At 38.7% G+C, this 20,818-nt stretch overlaps 3 protein-coding genes across 4 annotated transcripts; 1 reads left to right on the top strand and 2 right to left on the bottom strand.

Annotated features, from left to right (window-relative positions):
* Positions 1–99: 99 nt before the first annotated feature.
* LOC112295252 (dol-P-Man:Man(7)GlcNAc(2)-PP-Dol alpha-1,6-mannosyltransferase) lies at positions 100–7,404 on the bottom strand. 2 transcript variants are annotated; one of them, XM_024546550.3, is made up of 20 exons: positions 7,269–7,404; positions 5,980–6,065; positions 5,790–5,831; positions 5,574–5,619; positions 5,149–5,235; positions 4,883–4,938; positions 4,542–4,659; positions 4,174–4,232; positions 3,872–3,943; positions 3,590–3,653; positions 3,168–3,271; positions 2,983–3,054; positions 2,677–2,763; positions 2,428–2,495; positions 2,087–2,155; positions 1,805–1,887; positions 1,531–1,621; positions 1,095–1,160; positions 727–823; positions 100–377 (listed from the first exon to the last, which is right to left on the bottom strand). In XM_024546550.3, exons 1-20 carry the CDS (start codon positions 7,300–7,302, stop codon positions 282–284), a joined length of 1,497 nt encoding a protein of 498 aa, XP_024402318.1. In that variant the 5' UTR covers positions 7,303–7,404; the 3' UTR covers positions 100–281. The 2 variants fall into 2 exon arrangements, with proteins under 2 accessions (XP_024402318.1, XP_024402319.1); XM_024546551.3 differs by lacking the exon at positions 5,149–5,235.
* An 869-nt stretch (positions 7,405–8,273) lies between these two features.
* LOC112295251 (importin subunit alpha-9) lies at positions 8,274–12,908 on the bottom strand. The gene is made up of 11 exons (XM_024546549.3): positions 12,405–12,908; positions 11,935–12,154; positions 11,498–11,651; positions 11,227–11,329; positions 10,627–10,811; positions 10,342–10,421; positions 9,836–9,986; positions 9,568–9,649; positions 9,287–9,345; positions 8,703–9,008; positions 8,274–8,593 (listed from the first exon to the last, which is right to left on the bottom strand). The coding sequence occupies exons 1-11, from the start codon at positions 12,469–12,471 to the stop codon at positions 8,354–8,356; spliced, it is 1,647 nt and encodes a 548-aa protein (XP_024402317.1). The 5' UTR covers positions 12,472–12,908; the 3' UTR covers positions 8,274–8,353.
* Positions 12,909–17,335: 4,427 nt separating this feature from the next.
* Positions 17,336–20,818, top strand: LOC112295460 (uncharacterized). Its single transcript, XM_024547109.3, has 2 exons — positions 17,336–18,306; positions 18,806–20,818. The coding sequence occupies exon 2, from the start codon at positions 18,887–18,889 to the stop codon at positions 20,483–20,485; it is 1,599 nt and encodes a 532-aa protein (XP_024402877.1). The 5' UTR covers positions 17,336–18,306; positions 18,806–18,886; the 3' UTR covers positions 20,486–20,818.

Here is a 20,818-nt window from a genome sequence, read left to right as displayed (position 1 = left end):
TTTTGTTATGCTTCTTTTAAATTACAATAATAGGTATGTACTAACTGAATCTGAAAAACCACAAATAAATTTGAAAGAACGGAAAAAATAAAATCCAAGTTTAGCAAAAATAAATATTAACTACGTTTAACTTTAACACCTTAGGTCGGTCGGGTATATTATAATGTACACAAAGTTCAAGCTGAACAAGTTTTTGACTAGGTGTACTCTCAGCTCTTTCCAGACAAACAGGAATGCTTTGAATCTTAGCAGTTCTGTAAAATAAGACGCAATACGGCGACTTAAACAGGACTTGTATCGCTGCAATCAGGCCACCTCATTGGGGCAACTGTTTCACAATTTTGTTGGCCGTGAATGTAAACCTGTGGTGCCAAGATCTGCACAACATAGTTCAAATGCAGTTTTCGTTCAAGAAGCATATAGAAAACATACAAGGTTCGTGCTAGGGGACATCTGATGACATAGAGGTTGGAATAATTCCGCTAGAATGGAGGTAGACTTCAAAACCAAGTAAATCACTCTTTAACTTCTAAGAAGCACAGTACTGGTGGATGAAGTGATGAGATATGCCATGGATTAGAGATGAAACTATGGAGTGTAACTTAGGAGTGCAGTATTTAATTTTCTGAACAGATGATTATGGTATTGTATGATGACAATAATGGTTCGGTTAAACAGGAGATTGGTCCACAGTAGTCTCCAATGAAGAAAGACTGCAGAACGCACCAAGTGAATGGGAGAGACGATAGATTTTTGAAGCCGTACGCCAGCAAAACCTGGAATAGCTGCCAATCTGTTATAACCAAATACCTCGGATTTAGCACTGCACATTCAATATCACAACAGTAATCAAAAGTCAGGATTCATACAATACTGCAGTTTAAATTGCAATGGATACTGATAACCTCTCACTTCCAAATGGTTGACCATCAACTGTCCAGCTTAAGCGTCAGATCAAGGAGGTTCAAATTTTTATGCGTTAGAATCTCTAGCCAATCAGACAAGCGTAAAGGCCATAATTAAACCAAGGGGGACACAAATAACAACCACTCTCAGAAGTCGATTAGGAGAATCCAAATCTAAACTACACTTACCTCAGCAAATACGTAAAGTTCCCATTCTTAAGGTCGTGCTCTGAGAGGTCTTCTTTCTTGGAATAACTGTCACCACAAGAAAATCAACGAAATCTGCTTGTAATTTGGGTTTAAAAGTAAAGTCGCTTACATTTGAATAAGGCAATGTATGCAATAAGATGCAGGGATAACTTCACCTCAGATTCAACAGTTCCCATGGAGTTGCTGGACATTACAAGTGCTTATTACAACTAGTACCTCATTGAAACTTAATCACTTACTAAGAGAGTAAATTAGGCGTTTCATGCACAGGAAGTCCATCCATTTTGAGTACTCCTATGGGAAGTTCCAGAATGTCAAACTAAAAACTTCAGCTAGGAAGTACCCATGTGTGAAAATGACTACTATAAGAAAGAGCTCTTATAAATCATGATGTCACAACCAGTTAGATGATAACCTCCAAGGGAAGTCTCGCTCCAAAAACCGTGAGACACCAGTCATTGCCGGCAACACGTCAATGTGCACCGTCTTTGGTGAGGTAGTCAGGTCTGTATAAAAGGTAATATGCTTCAGGCTCAGGTTGACCCGTTACACGCAAGAAATACTACTAAAAATACTGTGCACAACTCAAAGGAAAATAACTACTATAAAAAAAATCACACGGATAAACTTCTCCACAGATATTCTGATACTTGCGGCAACCACTTAACATCTTTATACGCATGTGTTACCTTTGTTGTGAAGAAGCTCAAGAGCATGACCTCCAGGGTAATTAGCATACGAAGCAGACGACATTATCAAGGAAGCACCAACACTGCCAAAAGAAAATAAAGAAAATGAAGATTTTAAAAATAAAAAAACAAAGACGTACATTTTTCAAGCAAATAATTACCTCATTTCGCACCAAAATACACTACAGGAAAGTCGCATACTGTCAATATTCAGATAAGTATACAATGAACAGAGTAGAGCTGTGAAATAGTACGGTGAGGTTCAAACATAACCATGGTTACCTTAGCACTAACAGTAAAAAACATGATCCATAGGCAAGAGTCCACATAGGCTTCCGCCTGTTATTGTATCTGTAATCATAATCATCTTCACTTAAAAAAATGCAGAGGAGAAGTATTATATACACAACCAAATCTCTTCGATTAAACGGTACCTTATAAACCTACACAATTCACCAAAACAACCGAGGCTTATACAACATCTGGACATTTTGTGAGTTGAATGTATTTTGGTAATCCAGAAGTTTGCCAACGCAACAGCACGTGGAGCCTCACAGCTTGAAAGATAAACGGGAAAACAGGACCGTTTCGTTCAGTGCAGTGGGAAAGAGTATAGAACATACATTCGAGCAACAGTAGACGCTGCAGCAACATTCAGCATCGGCACTGCAAAGAGAATAAATCGAAGCTCCTGACAACCATTAAAGATAGAAAGATATAGTTCAGTACTCTTGCCGAAGGTTCATCTACATTCACTAATGAAACAAAAAAGTTATGAATGACCGATGATCGTGTTTGATAGGTTGCTCACATCCTCGTAACACGTGATAAGTTGAAGCCACAGGGTGATCAATGAAAAATTGAGTATGTACCTTGTGAGGAAGCTTAGAGTACATCATTATAAAGCTTAGTATAGGAAGCACATATTGTGCAACTCTTCTTTCTAAGAATAAGCCAGCCTGCAAGAAGTAGACAAACCCAGTACTCAATAAAAAGCAAGAGTAAACATAACTTCGAGGGTGAAATTCCATGCACTTTGAGCAAACTGACATTAGACAAACCTGATCTAAAGAACATAACTCATAAACTATAAAATAAAAAGATGCAGAGTCTCGCACAATAGATTATTTAACTTGATCCACCGTTAAAGAGAGGAGCGTGGCAAATGGAAGTCATACCAAAGATAACGGCATTGCAGCTAACATTGCTCGTGGTAGCGCTGAAGTAAAATACCAGTGTACGGGCGACACCTTTCCCAATAGGTTAAAGGAATAAAACGTGAAGAGAACTTACAACAAATGAAGATTCTTAAAAATATTTTTATAGCAAGTCATATTCAAAATTGATGTATTGTGCAGGATACCCCCCATTCTGTGCTACGATTTAACACAGAATTAAACCACAGGACTTGAAATTCGGGCCAAATCCACTGCCGCCACACCACTGAGTCCAATCCACATGTCACCGCTGCACAGCATAAAGCCCTTATTGAACAATCGATCGTTCCCCTCATACCGCTTCGAAGAAGCTCATACACATGTTCAAATGAAAAAACCACCAAGATGCTTTGATATTATCTATTCTATGGTATTTCTTGGCATAAATGACAATCATTATGCCTGAATCTATATTAATTAGTTCTGACTTAGAACAATGCTCCACGTGTAACATACCACAACATGAATCATACCATATAAATATTGTTCTGTTATTCCTACAAGAAGTTGGCCTCTGAGGATGCATGCTTTAACAGTAGAGAGCATTTCACGCAGGAGAAAGACATACCTATGCTTAACACGGCTGTAATTGCACAAGATCTGAACGCACCCCAGAAGGTAACGGATCCAAGCTGCCACCCACAAGAACCACAACCAATCTGCCACTAAGAACCAAACTTGAACAATAACATCTGTTTTGATTGATACAAGAGCACTAAGGGAAAGTTCACTAAGAAGAATACAGAGAGCAGACAGACTCTCCCAACAACAATCAACTTGAGAAACAAATTCAGACGCTCATATGCTGCGAACTAGGAAAGCACCATCAGAACTGTTATATTGTACATACCCACAAAAGTGTCAATCCAACGGGGGCGAGAAGCAAAATGGCATCACAGCGGAAAACAAGTGTCGTGAAAACCTGCACACTAAGTCACCAGCAGAGTGAGCTGAACTCAACAGAGTCTGATGAATGATGATGATAATCGCCAGGTGACTTAGCAGCGTAGATGCCTCTGATCTTAAACAATACAACCTTAAAACAGCACAAGTGAACTGAAACACAACACAACGCCAAATATTCAACGTGCTGAGATCAAAATTTGCTATATTATTTGCCAATTTCGGAAGCAAGAGATGCGCCTAATGTACCAAGAATCTCAAGGTGTTTACAGGCCGCCCTCGCATCCAAGAAGTGAATGCCAGGTTAACTGCGTGGTCAAAGCATCCAACAGGTTTCCGTAGCATCAGTGCATGCACTTGTGAGAATAGTCACCTAGCATAGTTTGAACTTCCTAGCAAAAAATCAAAAGGAAAAACAAGAAGTACTGTACTCAATAATTGTTCAAAACTTTTAGAAGTGCAACCTCTATGAAAATATGCTCAAAAATCACAAATGAACGCATGCCGACCAGATTAATGCAGGGACACAGAGGATATTTTTGAGCTGAGCCGAGAGATTGAAAAATTTAGTCTTAAACCAACGATGCAAGAGATGCTGAACGTAGTTTCCTACCTACCAAGAACTAGAGCGAACACGTTTGGAAGAGGCCGAGATGCATAAAATAGAAGATGAAACTGTGTCGCCGTTATTATAGCAAAAGTCGTAGATACTTCGTTGCCGAATTCCCTTTTAACCTGTAAAGAAGATACCACTAAAATTAAACGATTTACCCAGCACACGCTTGAAAACCCAATTGTTATCACGCTGAAATAAGCACCTATTTGCAACCGAAAAATGTCACTTGGCCTTAGGAGTTAAGCTGGAGCATCGTTTAAGGTCACAATTTGTTAAAGCGGATGCTAATCAAACAAAAGCAAGAAAGATGTTCATAAGCACGTTTAGCAGTTCGTAGGGTACCTGCGCACGCAGAGCTGATAGGGAACCAAGTACTGTTGCTCCAAGAACCAAACGTACTGTATCCAAAGAGATCTAAAAGCTTCAGAAATCAACACTCAGAGACCCTAGACCTACACAGCAAAGAAAATTTAACGAGGTACCAATGAAATATAAACTTGAAATATGAAAATAATAGGATGACACAGAATGAGTCGCTACATTTATTGAGTACATAATGCTGAAAAACGCTCTCAATGAACTATCTCGTCCGTGATTAAGTGAGTTACCGGTGTAAAGGGCATAAAGCTTTGGTAGATGCAGAAGATTAAGGACCAAAACCACAGGAGCTGATATCACTGCTATCATTAGTGCCCCTGGCACATATAATTATATGAGTTACACAATAAATTCAAACCACGATCTTTACCCGTTTAAAGAAACTTTCTCACGAGTTGAAGTAAAACAATTCTATTTTGCAGGTAGTATCCTGCAAGTCTCAGATTCTTACAGACTGTTACGCAGTTAATCACCTTCTGCGCGAGAATAATTACTTTCATTCTTACACATACTCATGGCCTTCGCTAGTGGCAGACGTGACCATACTACTGATTAGCATTTCAGAATTATGCACACTACAAATCAACAATGATCCTAACTAGAGACTTAAGAAAAAGTGCCCTTAAAACAGTTTGAGATGTCAGATAGAGTATACCGAGAAATGTGCGAGGCACTACTCCTGGGAACTCAAAATGGTCGTACTGAAAACACAAGTTGGAAGTAAATCACGCAGCCCATAATGTGCGCAGAAATGTTACAAGAATCCAACCTAGTTCGTCACAAAACAAAAGACTACCAAGCCAAAAGATAATTTCATCGTGCAGATGGTCTGAACAAGCTGTAGTGAAAATTTTCCAATGATGTGACTTACCTTTTCAAGATGATGCCGATGAAACAAGAAGTCATGCATAGCCTGCAGCAAGCGAAAAAAGTTGACGTAACCACAACGCAAACGTGAGGGTAGATGTTCAAGAAGTACAACAGCCCAAAAATAAAATAATACATGCTCTTAGGTGGTTCCATAGTTCGTTTCTGGCCATGTACAATGTTTTCCACCATACCTGAGTATTGAAACTTTCTTCCACTTTTGTATAAGGGGCCATATAAATATGGAACACGGCAATAGCAGCGACTAAAACGTCCCATTCTGCATTAAATTCACCTTCTGCAGACTTAGTATAGCACTCGCTCTAAATCACAAAAACTTGAAAACCTAAGTAGATCCCAACGAATTAGGTCCGGTTCGATAATTGCTAAGATTATTGGTGCTGAAATTATAAGCAGGTGTTTCTAAAATCACTGGTGCTGAAAATCGTAGTCAAAGGCTGTTTTGAAGAGTTGAAAGCACAGGAGTCTAGATTTGACTATCCTGAAGTAGTGACTTTCACTATGGACGTGGCTACGGGTCTGCAGTGATATGAAATCTCCGCATTACAGATAGATGACCAGATGAAAGAAGTGGTGAGATCTTGCAGTAAGACAAATACAGGCATACAAGCTTGAAAACAAGCTGGAATTTTCCAAAATCGATGATAAAAAAAGCTACCGAGCTAGAGCAAAAATAATATATAGAGAAAAACAGACTCGAATAATCATCAGATAGCGATACGCACGACGTGCGAAATTTCTGAGACTACAACCAGCATTTCAGAGTTCGACTCGCTCCGATTCTGTTGAATTACAGGTAAAGTGGGCGACCAAATAGCGCAATGAGCTCCACAGTGCTATAAAGGGAGCCACAAAATGATTACAATTGCGCAACGCCACATGACTCTAGAAATGACAAAATGATTACAATTGCGCAACGCCACATGACTCTAGAAATGTCAGATTTTCTTATTAAAAGGCCGAAAATAATATAGCTACAACCAGCATTACACTAAACAACTGCACAAAACGTCAAAATTGCTGTACAAAACACATTTTCATAAACCCAAAATCCTATACTAATTACAAATTTAGTGGCACTACAACTCAAACGCCACTCTTGCCTCGGCGACATAATCATGTAGCGTACCATTCAAAGCATAATACCTAAGAATAGCTTCACACCACTTGTAGTTATCAGGCATTGGTCTTATAATGCCTTATCACCATAATTTACAGAAAAATCGCGTGATTTCGGCGATGGCACCACATTTCATTCAATAGAATTAAATAAAATAGAAATCAAGAAATATCTGTAAACGAAGATTGCAGCAACGTGAAAGCTAGGAGAGAGCCGAGAAATTAAGTAATTCAGAAATCAAGCCACACTTGGAGCTATAACAAAGCAAAAAACAAAAAAAAAAAAACCCCCGACACAAGGTATTCAAATGTTAGCCAGGGAGAAGAGCTTTAGGAAACTGACTGTCAAAACGCGATGCGAGCTTGCGGAAAAGCATGGTGGTTGGCGAAGCATCAATCTTGTCTCCTCAATTCTTCGGCGCAACGGAGGCAGAGTGTGATCTCGTCTAGGTTTGATCACAATGGGCTTTGGCACAGCCCCAGACAAGCAGCTCTGCCATCGGGGAAGTCCAACTCAGCATTATTTTAATGCGAATACACGTCAGCTCATTTTCATTTCGCGCCATCTTCCGCAAGGACCTCACTTTTGCAATTCGGGCGGACTTCATCTACGTTTTTAATTGTTTGCATTCCACGATTTTCCATATTTGTTTCCACCACAGGCCTGATAATACTTTTTCTTCAACACCGTTGCAAGTCTCGAATTAGTGTGCCCACGTACTGACCAGTATGAATGGAAGCAGCCATGGTGGGAAGGTGTATGGATTATAAGCGAGCGGAGGAGCATGCTCATTGAACAGCACGTACCAGAATTAGCCCCTTCTTTAACCCTCAGAGCTTACAGAGTATCGTTTCATTTCTGAACATTTAATAAGTTAAAAGCAATCCAGTGCCCAATTTCTTCCGTTTGGGCCATAGCTCACTGGCTCTACTGGTGGAAGCGGCCAGAGTTTTTAGATAATCGTGGTGAGGCTTAGTAAATATGCCAGTTATATTTGAACTAGTTAGTAGATTCTGGAGGTGGAACCTTTGGATTGAACAATATCTGCATATCCTAAAACTTTCAGTTTCAGTGTGAGATATGAAGCCTCCGTTTATGACACGTGCAGGGCACTCCGACCATACTGAGAGAATAAGGGCAGCCGTGAACAAATCTGGGTTGAGAGAAATATCCAATTAAATGAAGCATTGTGCAGAATACACCTGCTTAGATTCAAGAGCTATTACTGTGATTTGAGGGAGGATGAACTAAGATTTGACAAAAGAAATCATCTTTTAAAAACACACCTGAACCTTGCGACACACTCACAACCTGATCTACAACTATTCTTAAATAAGGAACTCAGGATACCTGCAAATGTGCTTTTATTACTTTAAAATTACTGTACAAATATCGCCAAGAACACCTCGAGTAAACACTTCCCTCGTTTAAGCAGCCAATCCTCCCCTCCGCCAAGGAGGATACTCTGGGCCATACTGGGTTCTTGCATCACCTGACACAAACTCCTCCTCTAAGCCGTAGTCTTCACCGAAGTACTGATCAATCAACATATTTGACATAATTCGCAGTTCTTCGTTAGCATGAAATTGAAGCTCCTCCATAGCTGCAATGCCATCCAATTTCTCAACAAGCTTTGGCCCTTTCCCATCAGGTAGTGCTCGCATAACCTGCACAACAAAGCCCACGAAATGAAACTCTTCCAAAGAACCTTTGCTGGTAAAGTGATGGCTTGGTTATTTGAAGACATGGCATCATTAGGTAATGTATTTTCATTACCAGCTCTAGGAACTGCAACCCCAGTCTAGCAGATTCTAGATCGGGAGATTTTACAAGAGCTATGAAGCCCATGAGGCAGCCTCGGTCCACCAAAACATTCAAATGCTCCAGAATAGGTTTCCCTTCTTCTCCTTGATCACGCGGAGCCACACATAAGTTCCCCAACGCATAAGCTGCCTCTTTCCTAACGTCAAATGTTGACGTAGCAAGAAGATATAGAAGTGGAGAAACAGCCCCTCCATTGAACACTGCTCGTTTGTGCAAGATGGAGCCTGCCGCCAAGTTAGATACTACCCAAGCGGCTTCCTGTAGCCAAATCAGAAGAATACCAGATCCAGATAAGTCTAGCTGTATGAACTACATTGTTACCATTACGACATATTGGTATTGTGTCCTTACTCTGTTCCAGCTTCCACTCTTCACTTGCATAAGTAAACACGATCAACTAGTAAAAAGATTGTTAAAACCACTTGGACATCAAGTGAAGAAGCCATATATGTGCTATAAAAAGAATGTGCCTAAAATGATAACAAAGAATATTCAGTTCTCAAGATAAGATGAGATCGCAAAGAATGAAAATGCACCTTTTGTAGAGTGCGATGCTCAGTCTCCAAGATTCTTGCTAGGGCACCATTGATCCCACCTGTTCCAAGGCATACTTCAGCTAATACATCCTCGGTCATCACAGATACTATCATGGCTTGATAATGATGGAGACGCAGCAAAAATTTAATAACAAAAAGACAAACTGCGTTGAAGGGTGAACAAAAAGGTGGGAGGATCTTATGCTAAAATTCTGTTGCTAGGTTCGAAGACGTAAGAAAGTCATAAACTGGGTATTGCGACATACGCCTGGAAGACTTACCTGGAAGAGACTGGCCAGCGGCTAACACAGCATCGCACTTCGAATTGTCACTGGCTACAATGTTACCGATGGTTCGTAGAACCTTCACATATCGATTCCAAAGATCCATCTCAGACACAACCATAATAAGACCAATAGATACGTTGGTATAAGGCACATCTTTACAAACAAAGAGAGGACAAACAATCAATCGAGCAGTGAAAACAAAACTGACCAAAATACAACTAGACAGTCACAGAACTAAAACTTGGGGTTAGAGACGATGTACCGGTGTGAGTAACGGTTGATGGTGGGATACGGCCAGGCGAGCCACAAGGGGCGGGAGAAGACCAGCATGGATGAGTTGGCTTGAATGTAGATCTGACATAGATGTCACATAGACCAAAACCCACGCAACTTCTACAACCAATTCGTCATCCCTGGACGATATATAATAACATCACCCGAGTTATGGATAACACAAGGAATAGGGCGGATACTAATAGGAACTTATGCCGGTCTCGTGCTTTGGAAAATTAGTCCTGCTAAAATCTTGATGTCTTTAATCACAACACAAGACCAAGACGTGTTCATCACATCAATGACTGTTTATTCACTGAACGACAAGATGCACAAATGCAATGAGACGCGAGATGATGGCAACTATAATAACCAAATCTGATGGATGAATCTGCAGTATTGCAGACTACTCCTCGCAATAAAGTCGGAAAGAAGACAGACTTCGAACGAGCAATGTGAGAGCATAATAAACTACATAACGTCGAAGAAAAATACCCATTTGATACGAGTCGAACAAGAGTGTCAACAATACCGTCCATCTTCATGAGCTCTGTCGCTGCTCTGGAGTTGGGTCCCTGCAAGAAGACCACGACCATGAACCCACAATGTATCCAGCAATGATGGAGGCATGAATGAAATAATCATTATCCATGATCTCAGCAGACGATTTTCTTGAGAGGGACGAGGATTGAAACCTTAAAGCACAACGACAACCATAAGCACACTAAACGTCTGTCCTTCGCTACAAAGCACAATGGGTGTATTATAAAAGAAAATTACCTTAATAAGATTAGATAAAGCCCAGGCAGCTGTGCGAACCAGAGTGATAATGGGGGAGGAGAGATTCCGAGCTAGCGCTGAAAGGGCGCCTTGTCGTAGTAACCAATCGCGTAGATCTTCCGCTTCGCCGGCTACATTTCCTAATGCCCAAGCACACTGCTCTACCACTCGGGCTGGATTCTTCTCTGTCCTCAAAAAACCCACACAGTACAAACTTTAACACCCACTCTCTTAAGCCGTTACCATTGTAAACCCAACTATTCCAAATCCTTGGAACAATACAAAACCAGTTGTCAGATCACTGATGCTCTATAATTAAAGAACATTATACTGCAAGATAAACAACCGAGAAGCTTGCCAAGGAATTGTTATCATGTATCATGTCCACACGAAAAAAAATAAGTGTTTAAAAAAACAAATTCAAGCTGTTCTAATTTGTAGAACCTGGAATTCTTCGTGAGCAAATGCCCTTCCTATTCACAACATCGAGGGATTGCAGATAAAACTAATGCCAAAATGTTTATTAGAATTTCTCAATTCAATTCCAGTATTTTGAACGCAGTATGCATCGCACAACACTTCATAAGAGCAGACTCTGACCTCCAAGGTGAAGGATAAGAAGAGGCAAAGCTGGCTCCACAGCACGTGTTTGTTCGGGATCTCCAGAAGCAATGTTTGTCAAACACCATGCTGCCTCAAATAGCTGCCAAACATACCACAAACAATCAAATCGAAATTTAAACATTACGTGCAATTAAAAGCATTACTGACATCATCACTTTGGCAGAAGCGAACAAGCAAGTGTACACTAAAGACGATTAACTTCAGGTAATTATTACAACATTACTATGGTACGAGTTCGGAGCTTTACCTGGTCCTCAGATGCACCGAAACCCAGACAATCAACAAGGAGAGGCACTACACCAGCTTGCACAGCAACATGAACAGGTGGATATGCCGAGCACGACAGTAGCCGCCTCAGAGTCTGCAAAGCCTCCACTTTCTTTGGAGTTGCTTTTTTACCTCTTCATGAAGCCACAACAAAGGTTGTCACTCAATTTGAACAAGGACAATAGGATCCCTTCACAGAACTCACAGAGATTTTCAGACCTCCAAAATCCCAAATCACTCAACTAAATTCTCTGTCTGCTATGACATGCGAAAGATACATAGAGACTGTAATAGACTCAACACTTTACCTTTGCTTCTCCATTTTCGGTAATTACTGAATTGCAACAATAACACCAGCTTACAGACCTAACAAAAAAAATTGTTTGATGGGAACTCGGGTTAAAATCTGGGAGATACATGTTTTTGAGGTTGAGGACAGCAGCAGCAGTGCTGTCTTCAAGGAGTTTGTAAGCAACGTCGTCATCTGCGGCAACTGCAGCAAGCTGCATGGCATCACCATCCCCATGATCTGCAGGGTCTGCTCTCCTCAGCCGCTTCGCCCGCACGACAGAATCCCGTCGATCCTTCCCAATAGTGATAGCTGCTTGTCGTCTCCTCTGTCCAGCGCCTTTCCCCACTGCACAAAAACACCCATTCACACCATGTCAAAAAATCAACATTCAAAGCTGGCAACCAAAGAATAATTCAGCATCACTCGATTATCTGTGTCTCATTCCAGTACACCCAAAGAAGACTCATATGACTCAAAAAGAAAACTGAGATCCTCATCCAATCATCACATTAGTAATCGACAATCCTCAGACAATCCGCAGCGCACTTGAGGAGAATTAAATCCGAAAGAGGTCGGAGATCAGATGGAACTGTACCTGAAGTTTTGAAAGGATCCCGACGCAGGTTTGTCGCAGCGGGTCCATCACCTCCGTGGTTCATCATCGTTCTTGCTCTCGCTTCTTCTTTTTCGCTAGCTCTCACCTCCACATCCTTTCACGCACGACCCGGTGCTCCAGACCTAATTCAGTACCCACCTTTACAATCCTTCCGGCTCCCAAATTTTCTCGTCACGATTCGAAACTCCAGATTGAGAATAAAAATCACTACAGTAAACCAACCAAAACCCCTCTCTCCACAATCCACACCTCCTAGACCTCGCAACCTAGCACGAGATCCTAGAAAACACAAAACAGACTGATCCTTCGGTTCTCCATAAACCCACTAACGCGTAAGAGCGGAGCTGTGAACCAAGATGCTTGCAGAACATGAATCAATGTTCTCGCAGCTAAATCACACTCACAATTGCACCCCTGAAAGGAATCGACGCAGCGGGAGGACGGAGCGAGATCGGTTTCCCCAAGAGCATTCAAGCTCCGCGACAAGTGGTCTACTGGATGAATGAGAGATAAGCCTTCGTGCTTGGGTTTCATGGATGACTTTCGTGGATGAGAAATACATGAGCGTGACCGGCCATGGAGAGAACAAATATGCGGTTTAGGGTCACTAATCAACTTCTAAAATAATTATTTGGATAGATGAATATTTGAAATCGATGTTTCTACAAGTAAAGAATTTAGAAAAATTTGAAATTTTTCAACGTACTTGTTTAATTTAATAGTTTAGGGTGTCTGAGGGTGATGAGAGAAGTCCAAAATAAAGAAGGCCAAGGGATTTTGTAATGTGATTTGATAAATTAATGCACAAGAAAAATAAATGCCAATGGTGCCACCTAGGCTCAGATTAAAGACTATAATTCTTACAAATTGCATCTTTTGCCAAGTGGAAAGTCATTTTAGCTTAAACCCTTCTTCCAAAGTATAGAATTTTTTTTTCAATATCTATGTTTGTTGTCTCTAAGTTTAAAGATAGAGTGAAAAATAAATAAAAAGTGAAATATTTGTCCAAATTTAATCCCTCGCCTTCTCTTGTGTGCATAATAAATCATTGGAAAATATTTATGTCAAGGTCAAGTTTAGAGACATGTCTTCAAAACATACATTTTAAAGAAATCTTAATGACAATGCTAATAGTATATAATAATAATTAAAATAACAATAAAAAATAATAATTTTTTTAAACTTATTTTTTAAAATATATATTTAATTTTTATAGATTTTTAAAAATATTAATAAGTATAGTTAATTTCTCAATATTATATTTTAATTTTGATAACAACCTTTAAGAGAAATCTATATAATTACATGGTACACCAAAGATATACATATATATACAACTATATATAAATATGTAAGTATATGTATTCTATGTATAAGAAGTCTTTTCAATATTTGTGCAATGAGATAAATTTTAATAAATTAACTTCTATTTAATTATATTTTAAATTTAATTAATATAGATATTTCTTATATAATTTAAATAATTTTATAAATAATTTTATTCTTATATAATATCATTGATATTATTTTTATATGATAATATATTTAAGTATTATTTTATAAATTTTAAAAATTTGAAATAAATCATTAATTAAAATATGATTTTTTGGAGGACGTATAATTGATATAAATGTAATTTTAATAAAAACATATTAAAATATGATAGCAATTTGTTTACAACCTTATTAGTCTCTGTAACTTTTTATATTTTATTTATTGCAAATAAAAACACTATCCATGATATAATTTTTTTGTTTATATATACAAATATGTTATATATAAAGGATAAAACGACCCAAATTTTTACTAAAGCGACTTACTCTATCTTGACTATCATTACACCTTTGTAGCTCCCATCCTTGTTCTTAGTTGTTCCCCATTCCTAGCCATTGTTAAGGATGGAGGCAAGAGGTTGAAAGGATACAATGATGGCTTAACACATGTAGATTAATTTAGTAAAAATTTGGGTTGCTTTATCATTTTCCTATACATATATATACATACATATACAACAAACTTTCATATACTTTTATTACTATTTGATGTATAATTAATTTAAGTTTTTGTTTCTATTTTTTGATAATGAACAAATTTTAAATATTCTTATATACTTTATTGATAATAAAAAAATCTTAAATGTTATTATAAAATTATAAAATTATGAAAATTAAACATTTTTATGTAGAAATTTTTTCATTTCTATATGATACAAGTAACAAAAGATATTTTTTGCTAGTTATGTTTATAAATTCACATACTACTAAATATTTTAATTAAAATTTATATTTTTTAAAAAATATTTAAACAAATTAATGAGGTTTAAATTAAAATATATTTCTGATTTGTTTATAGAATTAAAGAATGAAGGAATATTAAATATGACGAACATAGATCTTATTTTTGGAATCAATATATTGATGAATAACTGAAGAATTATAAATAGTTATAAAAATATATGAAAATATTTAAAATAGAATAAGACAATGAAAAAAAAAAAAAAAATTAGAGAGTTTTGAATTAATAAAGGTATTTAAAAAAACACTGAAAATATCAAGAATGGCATTAGCTTTGCCAAAATTTGTATATTATAAAACAAGAATATCATGTAAAAACTTTTGAAAGACCACAAGACTTGCTGGTTAAGCATCAAAATTATTAGTTGCTTCTAAAGTGACTTTCTAAAACTAAAAAATTTTAAAAGAAGTTTTCACACACACACATACATATGTATATTAAAATCAATAAATTTAATTCTTATGTAAGAGCTTCTTTAACATTTTTTAAAGATATTATTTATTTAACTTATTTTGAATTCATTTTGTTTGTAGATATTTTTTAGATATTATTTTTACACTATTTTCTTTTGAAGAATCAATATGAATTTATTTTTAAATTTTTTATGTAATTTTTTATCTTAATATAATATATTTTGTTTTTGATTTAAGGAATTTTATTCTGGATTGATTTTACTTCAATCCACATTTGTGTATGGATTTGTAAGATTTTTAAATGGATTTCATGTACCTTCATTAATAATATTTTATCACAAGTGCAATAGATATTCCAGCTTAGTTTAAAATCACTTTAATTTCAAGACTTTTTCTATTTTAAATTCTAGTCTTTTACTTACTTTAATGTGATGTATTAGTATTTTATTTTGTTTACTTTATATTAATTGTATTATATAGTTTTATGAAAAAAGTATAAAAATTACATTAGAACTTTGTTGATTTTGGTCACTACAATTAATTTACTTAGATTGATGTGTTTTCAAGTAATAATGAATCTAAACTTATGATAATCTAACTTGTTGCAATATTGATAGATCTTGATATTAGGAGAAAGTAACTTTCTCCTAATATCAATTGTAAGTGTAGTGATACAATTATAATGATAGTAAGTAATTTACAAAGAATAATTAAAATAAGTTAGATACTACACTTATAATTGTCATTCAAAATTTTATTTGTTGAGATTCATTTCAAAACATTTTATTTAAATCATGATCCCTTTTAAAAAATAAAAAATAAAAATACAAGAAGAATCAAACAAAATTAGATTGCATCAGTCAGAGAGCGATAGCTCACTTAAACAAGAATGTTGAAGCAAAGAATAAATTTCTAAAATTTTAAGAGAGTTGTAGATGACACCAATATGTGATTACTTGGGAATATAACTACCTTTCTTATTAAAGAATGGGAATCTATTTCCTACCCTATTATTTTCCATGCCTCTTGATTGTGACAAAAACATAACTGCATCTTGTGGAACAAAAGAAGTAGAGAATATTATTATACAGAATTAGAAAGCTGCGCCTTCTATCTCTCACAATGTAACCCTAAATGAACAAGTTTGAACTTGCCTCTAAGACCATACTCTTCCTCATGCTTTGAGGTCATTGTGGCCCAAATTCTCTAGAGAGATTGTGCTACATATTTTTTTAGGGAGAGATTTTCTCTACCCAAATCCCTGATCTGCAGCATATTGGAGGTTTTCCAAAGCTCTTGATTCAAATGACTACACATTAACATCCTGCAACCACGTCGCTCAGATCCCGAGGAGACGAATTCCACCAAATCCATCGTCACATTCCAAGTTCACAGAGAAATTTCTGCTCACACAAGTACGACCACGATCACAGAAAAACCCAGAATTGCACTCAGATTAATAAATAAACATCGCTCCGCTCAAAGTCGATGCATCTGCAACAGCTGAATCCCTTGTCGCATGTGGCTGATGAGAACACGAGATGACGAAGGCAGCATCCAGTGGACGAGACACGGCCACATCGGTTGATGCGACAGCGACCGCTGGTCGGAAAAGGATGGGCCAATATGACAGTCGAACGACCCCAGGGCGTAGTCCCTGTGAGAGTTTTCTGAACGAGTAATATCTTGCCAAGTGGCACACTGTGTTAGGTTACTTCATTTTTGGTTTTTAAGAATGCACTGAATGGATGGACAGAATCAGCGACGGAGTTAAACTCCATTACTTTTGGATGAGAGAGGGACCACATCCAAAGGGGGTGAGGCTTGAGGGCTCACGATAGACTAACTTGAATTCTCTATTCAAACAGCCCCAATTATGTGGGCGAGAAATAGCCAAATGGCAGCTAAAGTTGACGATACCAACGAAATATTAATAAGCTTCAAAACCAACATGGGTGAAGTATTAATCCAACGCTAGGAAATAGTGTGGTAATAAACTCTGGGATGTGTGGGTGAGATCCCGTGATTGGGACAATTCCAACCCATACATCCATCCGCCTCATTCGTTCTACAACAATCCATCCAATGGATGGATGAAGGTATGGGGTTCAACCATGATGGACGAGATCTGCTGTTTTTCGTTGGGCCGAGGCGACGTCGATTTCACGGGAAGGGGGGGGGGGTTCTCCTAGGTTGCCTCAGTCTTAGCCTCGCACGATTTCGCGTGTGTGCGTTGCCGTTGTTTTCTCACTGTTAGGTTCTAAATTAGGCCCTTTGGCCTCGCAATTTTTCTTCTCATTTGTTGCGCAATTCGCGTCTGTCGTTGCGTTGAGGTTCTGATTCGATTCGGTCTTTCCAGTTCCGGGAGTTTGTGTTCCTTTCGGCGGGTCTAGCGTTTCGTGCGTTTTGGGGAATTGGGAGCTTTCTAAATTTGTTACAGTTTGATGTTTTCGGTGTGCCCTTATGCAAGTGGCCGGGCCCTGCGTTGCTGGAAAGCCTCGGTTTGAGAGTGGTTTTGCCAGCTATGGCCTGCCGAGTTTATCTTTTGCTGTTCGGGGTGTCTTCCCGAATCGCGTGAGCTTCTGAAGTTTCGATTGTTCATTCTTGCACAGTTGAGGGCTTATAGAGAATGTATTGTCCTTCTATGTTTCGTTTTTCATGTCGTGATAATGGCCAGGGTTTTCTTAATCTGATTTTTCACAAGATAAATTTCGTCTTTCGAGTTCAATCTCTTTGGCTGGTTGCTGCTCTTGTTTTCCGTTTACCTTTTCACAAGCGCTCTCGTGCATTGTAGTGCTCAGATGCGGATTAGTTCGCCGTCACAGCGTTTGTTGCATTGAATGTAACAGTACTCCAAGTAACTTAACATCTGCCGTGAGCTTCAGTTCATTTTATATCTGCTTTTATCTGCACTTTTTTTTTAGAGTTTTTTCATTTGCGGCTGTTTGGCATTTGTCAAGAGCAAAGAAGGGGAGGATATCATGGTTTGCTGGTACGGAACATCACTTTCATCAACGGCATATCTCTTACAGTTCAAGGGTCGGAAGTCTGTCGAAATTCCGCCTCGAGCAAGCATTGACAGCAGGCCAGCGCTGGAGGGTTCCCTGATTCGTGATAACTACATTGTCGAAGAGGAAGACACTATTGGTGCCTTATAGGCGGGCTACAAGAAGGTATTTAGACATACGTTCCTCGTTTTCTTTCTTTTGTTTGAGATTTTTTTTCTCTTCTTGAACTTCGACGTCGTGGCTTTCATTAGGTCATGTTAAAAATGCGCGCTTATTGATATTATCCGAAAATTATGAACCACTTGTTACAATTTAGCTTAACGGAACGAAGTTTTGTGCGATGTCCTGAAATTGGCCAGAGGTTTTCTTGCGATGTCATGTTAATCACAAAATCCTTGGTTACTATAAAACTAGTTGCTGAATTTTCACGGTTGGGAGAGGTCAGGATGCTGATTAAATTACACGAGCTAAGTTGTCGTCTATCCTTATTTTGTTGTTGACAATTGAGAAGCTCCATGATTTTTGTGATCAAAATGCTCAAGATGTATGTGAAGTGAAGTCTTAAGATTAGGTTCTGGGTCTGGAAGTTTCTGGTCTATCTGATGATGATGGTGACGGTGAAGATGACTGTTCAGTATATTGCCATTTTCTGGTTGCTGTGCAGGTTGATAAATACTCGACTAGGGGAAGATCTCATGAGTGCAACTTTCGATTTTAAGGGTTGCGCATCTTATATTCTAACGTAATGGGGACCTTCGGAGCTTCTCATTATTCCCTAAACTTCTTCATTGATTTTCATCCAAAGCTGCCATCATTTGATGACCCGGTTCATCCAGAAGCAATCTCTTTGACGGATGGTTGGAAGGGTCTTGGGCTAACATATCTTCTGCTCAAAGGGCTGAAAAATGCAAGCAAAACTTTTAAGCTAATCACTGATTCTGCTGAAGGATCTTCAAAGAAGGATGGTTTGGGTACGAGCACGGGCAGCCGTTCTGTCAGGCGAATCCTTTCAGCGAAAAATCCAGTTAGTGCTCGTCTTATTCCAAACAAAAACACGGCTGGCTACGGTTTAGGCAAGCCATCCAGAAGTAAAAGCAAGCTGTCAAGCCACACAAAAGCTTTCAAGAATGACACTTTGGGAGTTTGCAGAGAACAGAAGAATTTAATTGCGGAAGTTGTAGAAGATTTCTCAGAAAGCGCTCTGTACGAGGCTGCTACCCGGTCTTCAGAGGAACTGAGATTCTTAACTGAAAAATCTCTCAGAGAATTTAACTTAGGAGTTGAAGGTGTGATGACCACTATAACGGGGCTATCTCGAAAAGTACACTATAAAAATGAGATGAAAGAAATTATTACTGTTGTCAAAACTGCTGACCGAGTAGTGCAAGGTGTAAAGGCTGCCAATGGATTCCTCCAGACTTTCAGTTCTCCAATCGGTGACTTGCTCGTCCTTGGAGCTGGGGCCAATGGAGTAGTTCTTGGGATGAACACAGTCAAGATTGTACTGAAAGGGGTGAAAATCTCTAAAGGCCTTACTACAGTAACAAAGTTATGCAAAAACAGGAAGACTGGGGCGATTGGGGTGGGTGCGGAAATGGCCATCAAGGCTAATCAGAACATGCTTGGCCAGCGCTTTAAGGTGATTGTGAAAGGCTTGAAAGCTTCTGAAGGGGCTGCTAACGTAGTAAGCATTTCCAAGGAGGTTGGCAAAACTCTAGGTATGTTGGATCAGGCTGAACTATTATCCTGGAATCTTGTCATGAAAGGGTTCAAGTTCACCAAGAGTGCTATCCGAGTCTTGGAACCAGTTGGGAGCCTTCGTTGGGGAGTCATGAGTGTGGCAAGGAAGGGAATACTCGAAGCCAAAGGAGCTGTGGAAGGCGTAGGTGTTGTTGTGAAAGCTGTCGTTCTTTCGCAGGAGCTCTATATGGTGATACTCAAGTGTGTTGGGTTTACAAAAGGCTCCATGGCAGCCTTCGAAGAGTTTAAGCGGAGATCATCGCTTGCCAAGCGTTTATCAGAACAACCACCTGAAGTGAGTAATAGCAGTTCGGAGGACGCCTTCTCTCGTAGGACCGAGATTAGCTTCAAGGACTTGCTCCAGGGTCAGTTCATTACGTCTTCTGCAAACTGGACTTTAACAGAAGCTGAGAGGAAAAGTTCTTCGAGCGACAGGTGGGGGTCTCCTAGCCACTCCTACTCTACCAAGGATATTAGTTTCTACATGACGACACCAGAGTTGCAGCGAAATATTGATACGAATTCCCTTCCACTGTTCATTCTGACACTCGCCAGTTGTCTCAATTTTCAACCTTGCGAAGAGATTCAGCATCAGTCAGGCTAGATTGTACATCCCTGGTAGGTATATTCTAACTCAGTAGTGGACTTTGATGTACGTTTACTTGGAAATGTTCAAGCGAGGTGAGGAGGCATTTAGACGACAATTGACTATGATCAGTTATGGGCCTATGACTTTCACGCTAGGACTGTGCATAGTTTAGAAATTTAAGAAAAACATTCTTTCTCTTTCAAGAGAGCCATTACACATGCACTGACACGATCACGCATGAAATCGAGTACCCTGTTGCGTTGTATGGACCGTTATGCAGTGACGTGTGCTGGTATCAGTCCAGCGTGAAATGAAACTATTACTGTATTCAAATGATTGTTTTTAGCA

Source organism: Physcomitrium patens, chromosome 18, assembly GCF_059467195.1.
Source record: "Physcomitrium patens ecotype Gransden chromosome 18, ASM5946719v1, whole genome shotgun sequence".
NCBI classification, from domain to species: Eukaryota; Viridiplantae; Streptophyta; class Bryopsida; order Funariales; family Funariaceae; genus Physcomitrium; species Physcomitrium patens.
Note: the sequence above shows the minus strand (reverse complement) of the source record. Positions and strands in the feature narration are given on the sequence as shown.

What these genes read in the sequence shown, in the direction of transcription:
- LOC112295252 (XM_024546550.3), bottom strand. Translation starts at nt 7,302, where the DNA reads ATGCTTTTCCGCAAGCTCGCATCGCGTTTTGACA. An exon ending in GCTTTATGCCCTTTACACCG is followed by an intron (nt 4,939 to 5,148) that starts GTAACTCACTTA and finishes CTTTGGATACAG; the next exon opens with TACGTTTGGTTCTTGGAGCA. An exon ending in GCGTCTACTGTTGCTCGAAT is followed by an intron (nt 2,156 to 2,427) that starts GTATGTTCTATA and finishes TTATGATTACAG; the next exon opens with ATACAATAACAGGCGGAAGC.
- LOC112295251 (XM_024546549.3), bottom strand. Translation starts at nt 12,471, where the DNA reads ATGATGAACCACGGAGGTGATGGACCCGCTGCGACAAACCTGCGTCGG. An exon ending in GTCCTCAACCTCAAAAACAT is followed by an intron (nt 11,652 to 11,934) that starts GTATCTCCCAGA and finishes GGCTTCATGAAG; the next exon opens with AGGTAAAAAAGCAACTCCAA. An exon ending in TCGGTGCATCTGAGGACCAG is followed by an intron (nt 11,330 to 11,497) that starts GTAAAGCTCCGA and finishes TATGTTTGGCAG; the next exon opens with CTATTTGAGGCAGCATGGTG.
- LOC112295460 (XM_024547109.3), top strand. Translation starts at nt 18,887, where the DNA reads ATGGGGACCTTCGGAGCTTCTCATTATTCCCTAAACTTCTTCATTGAT.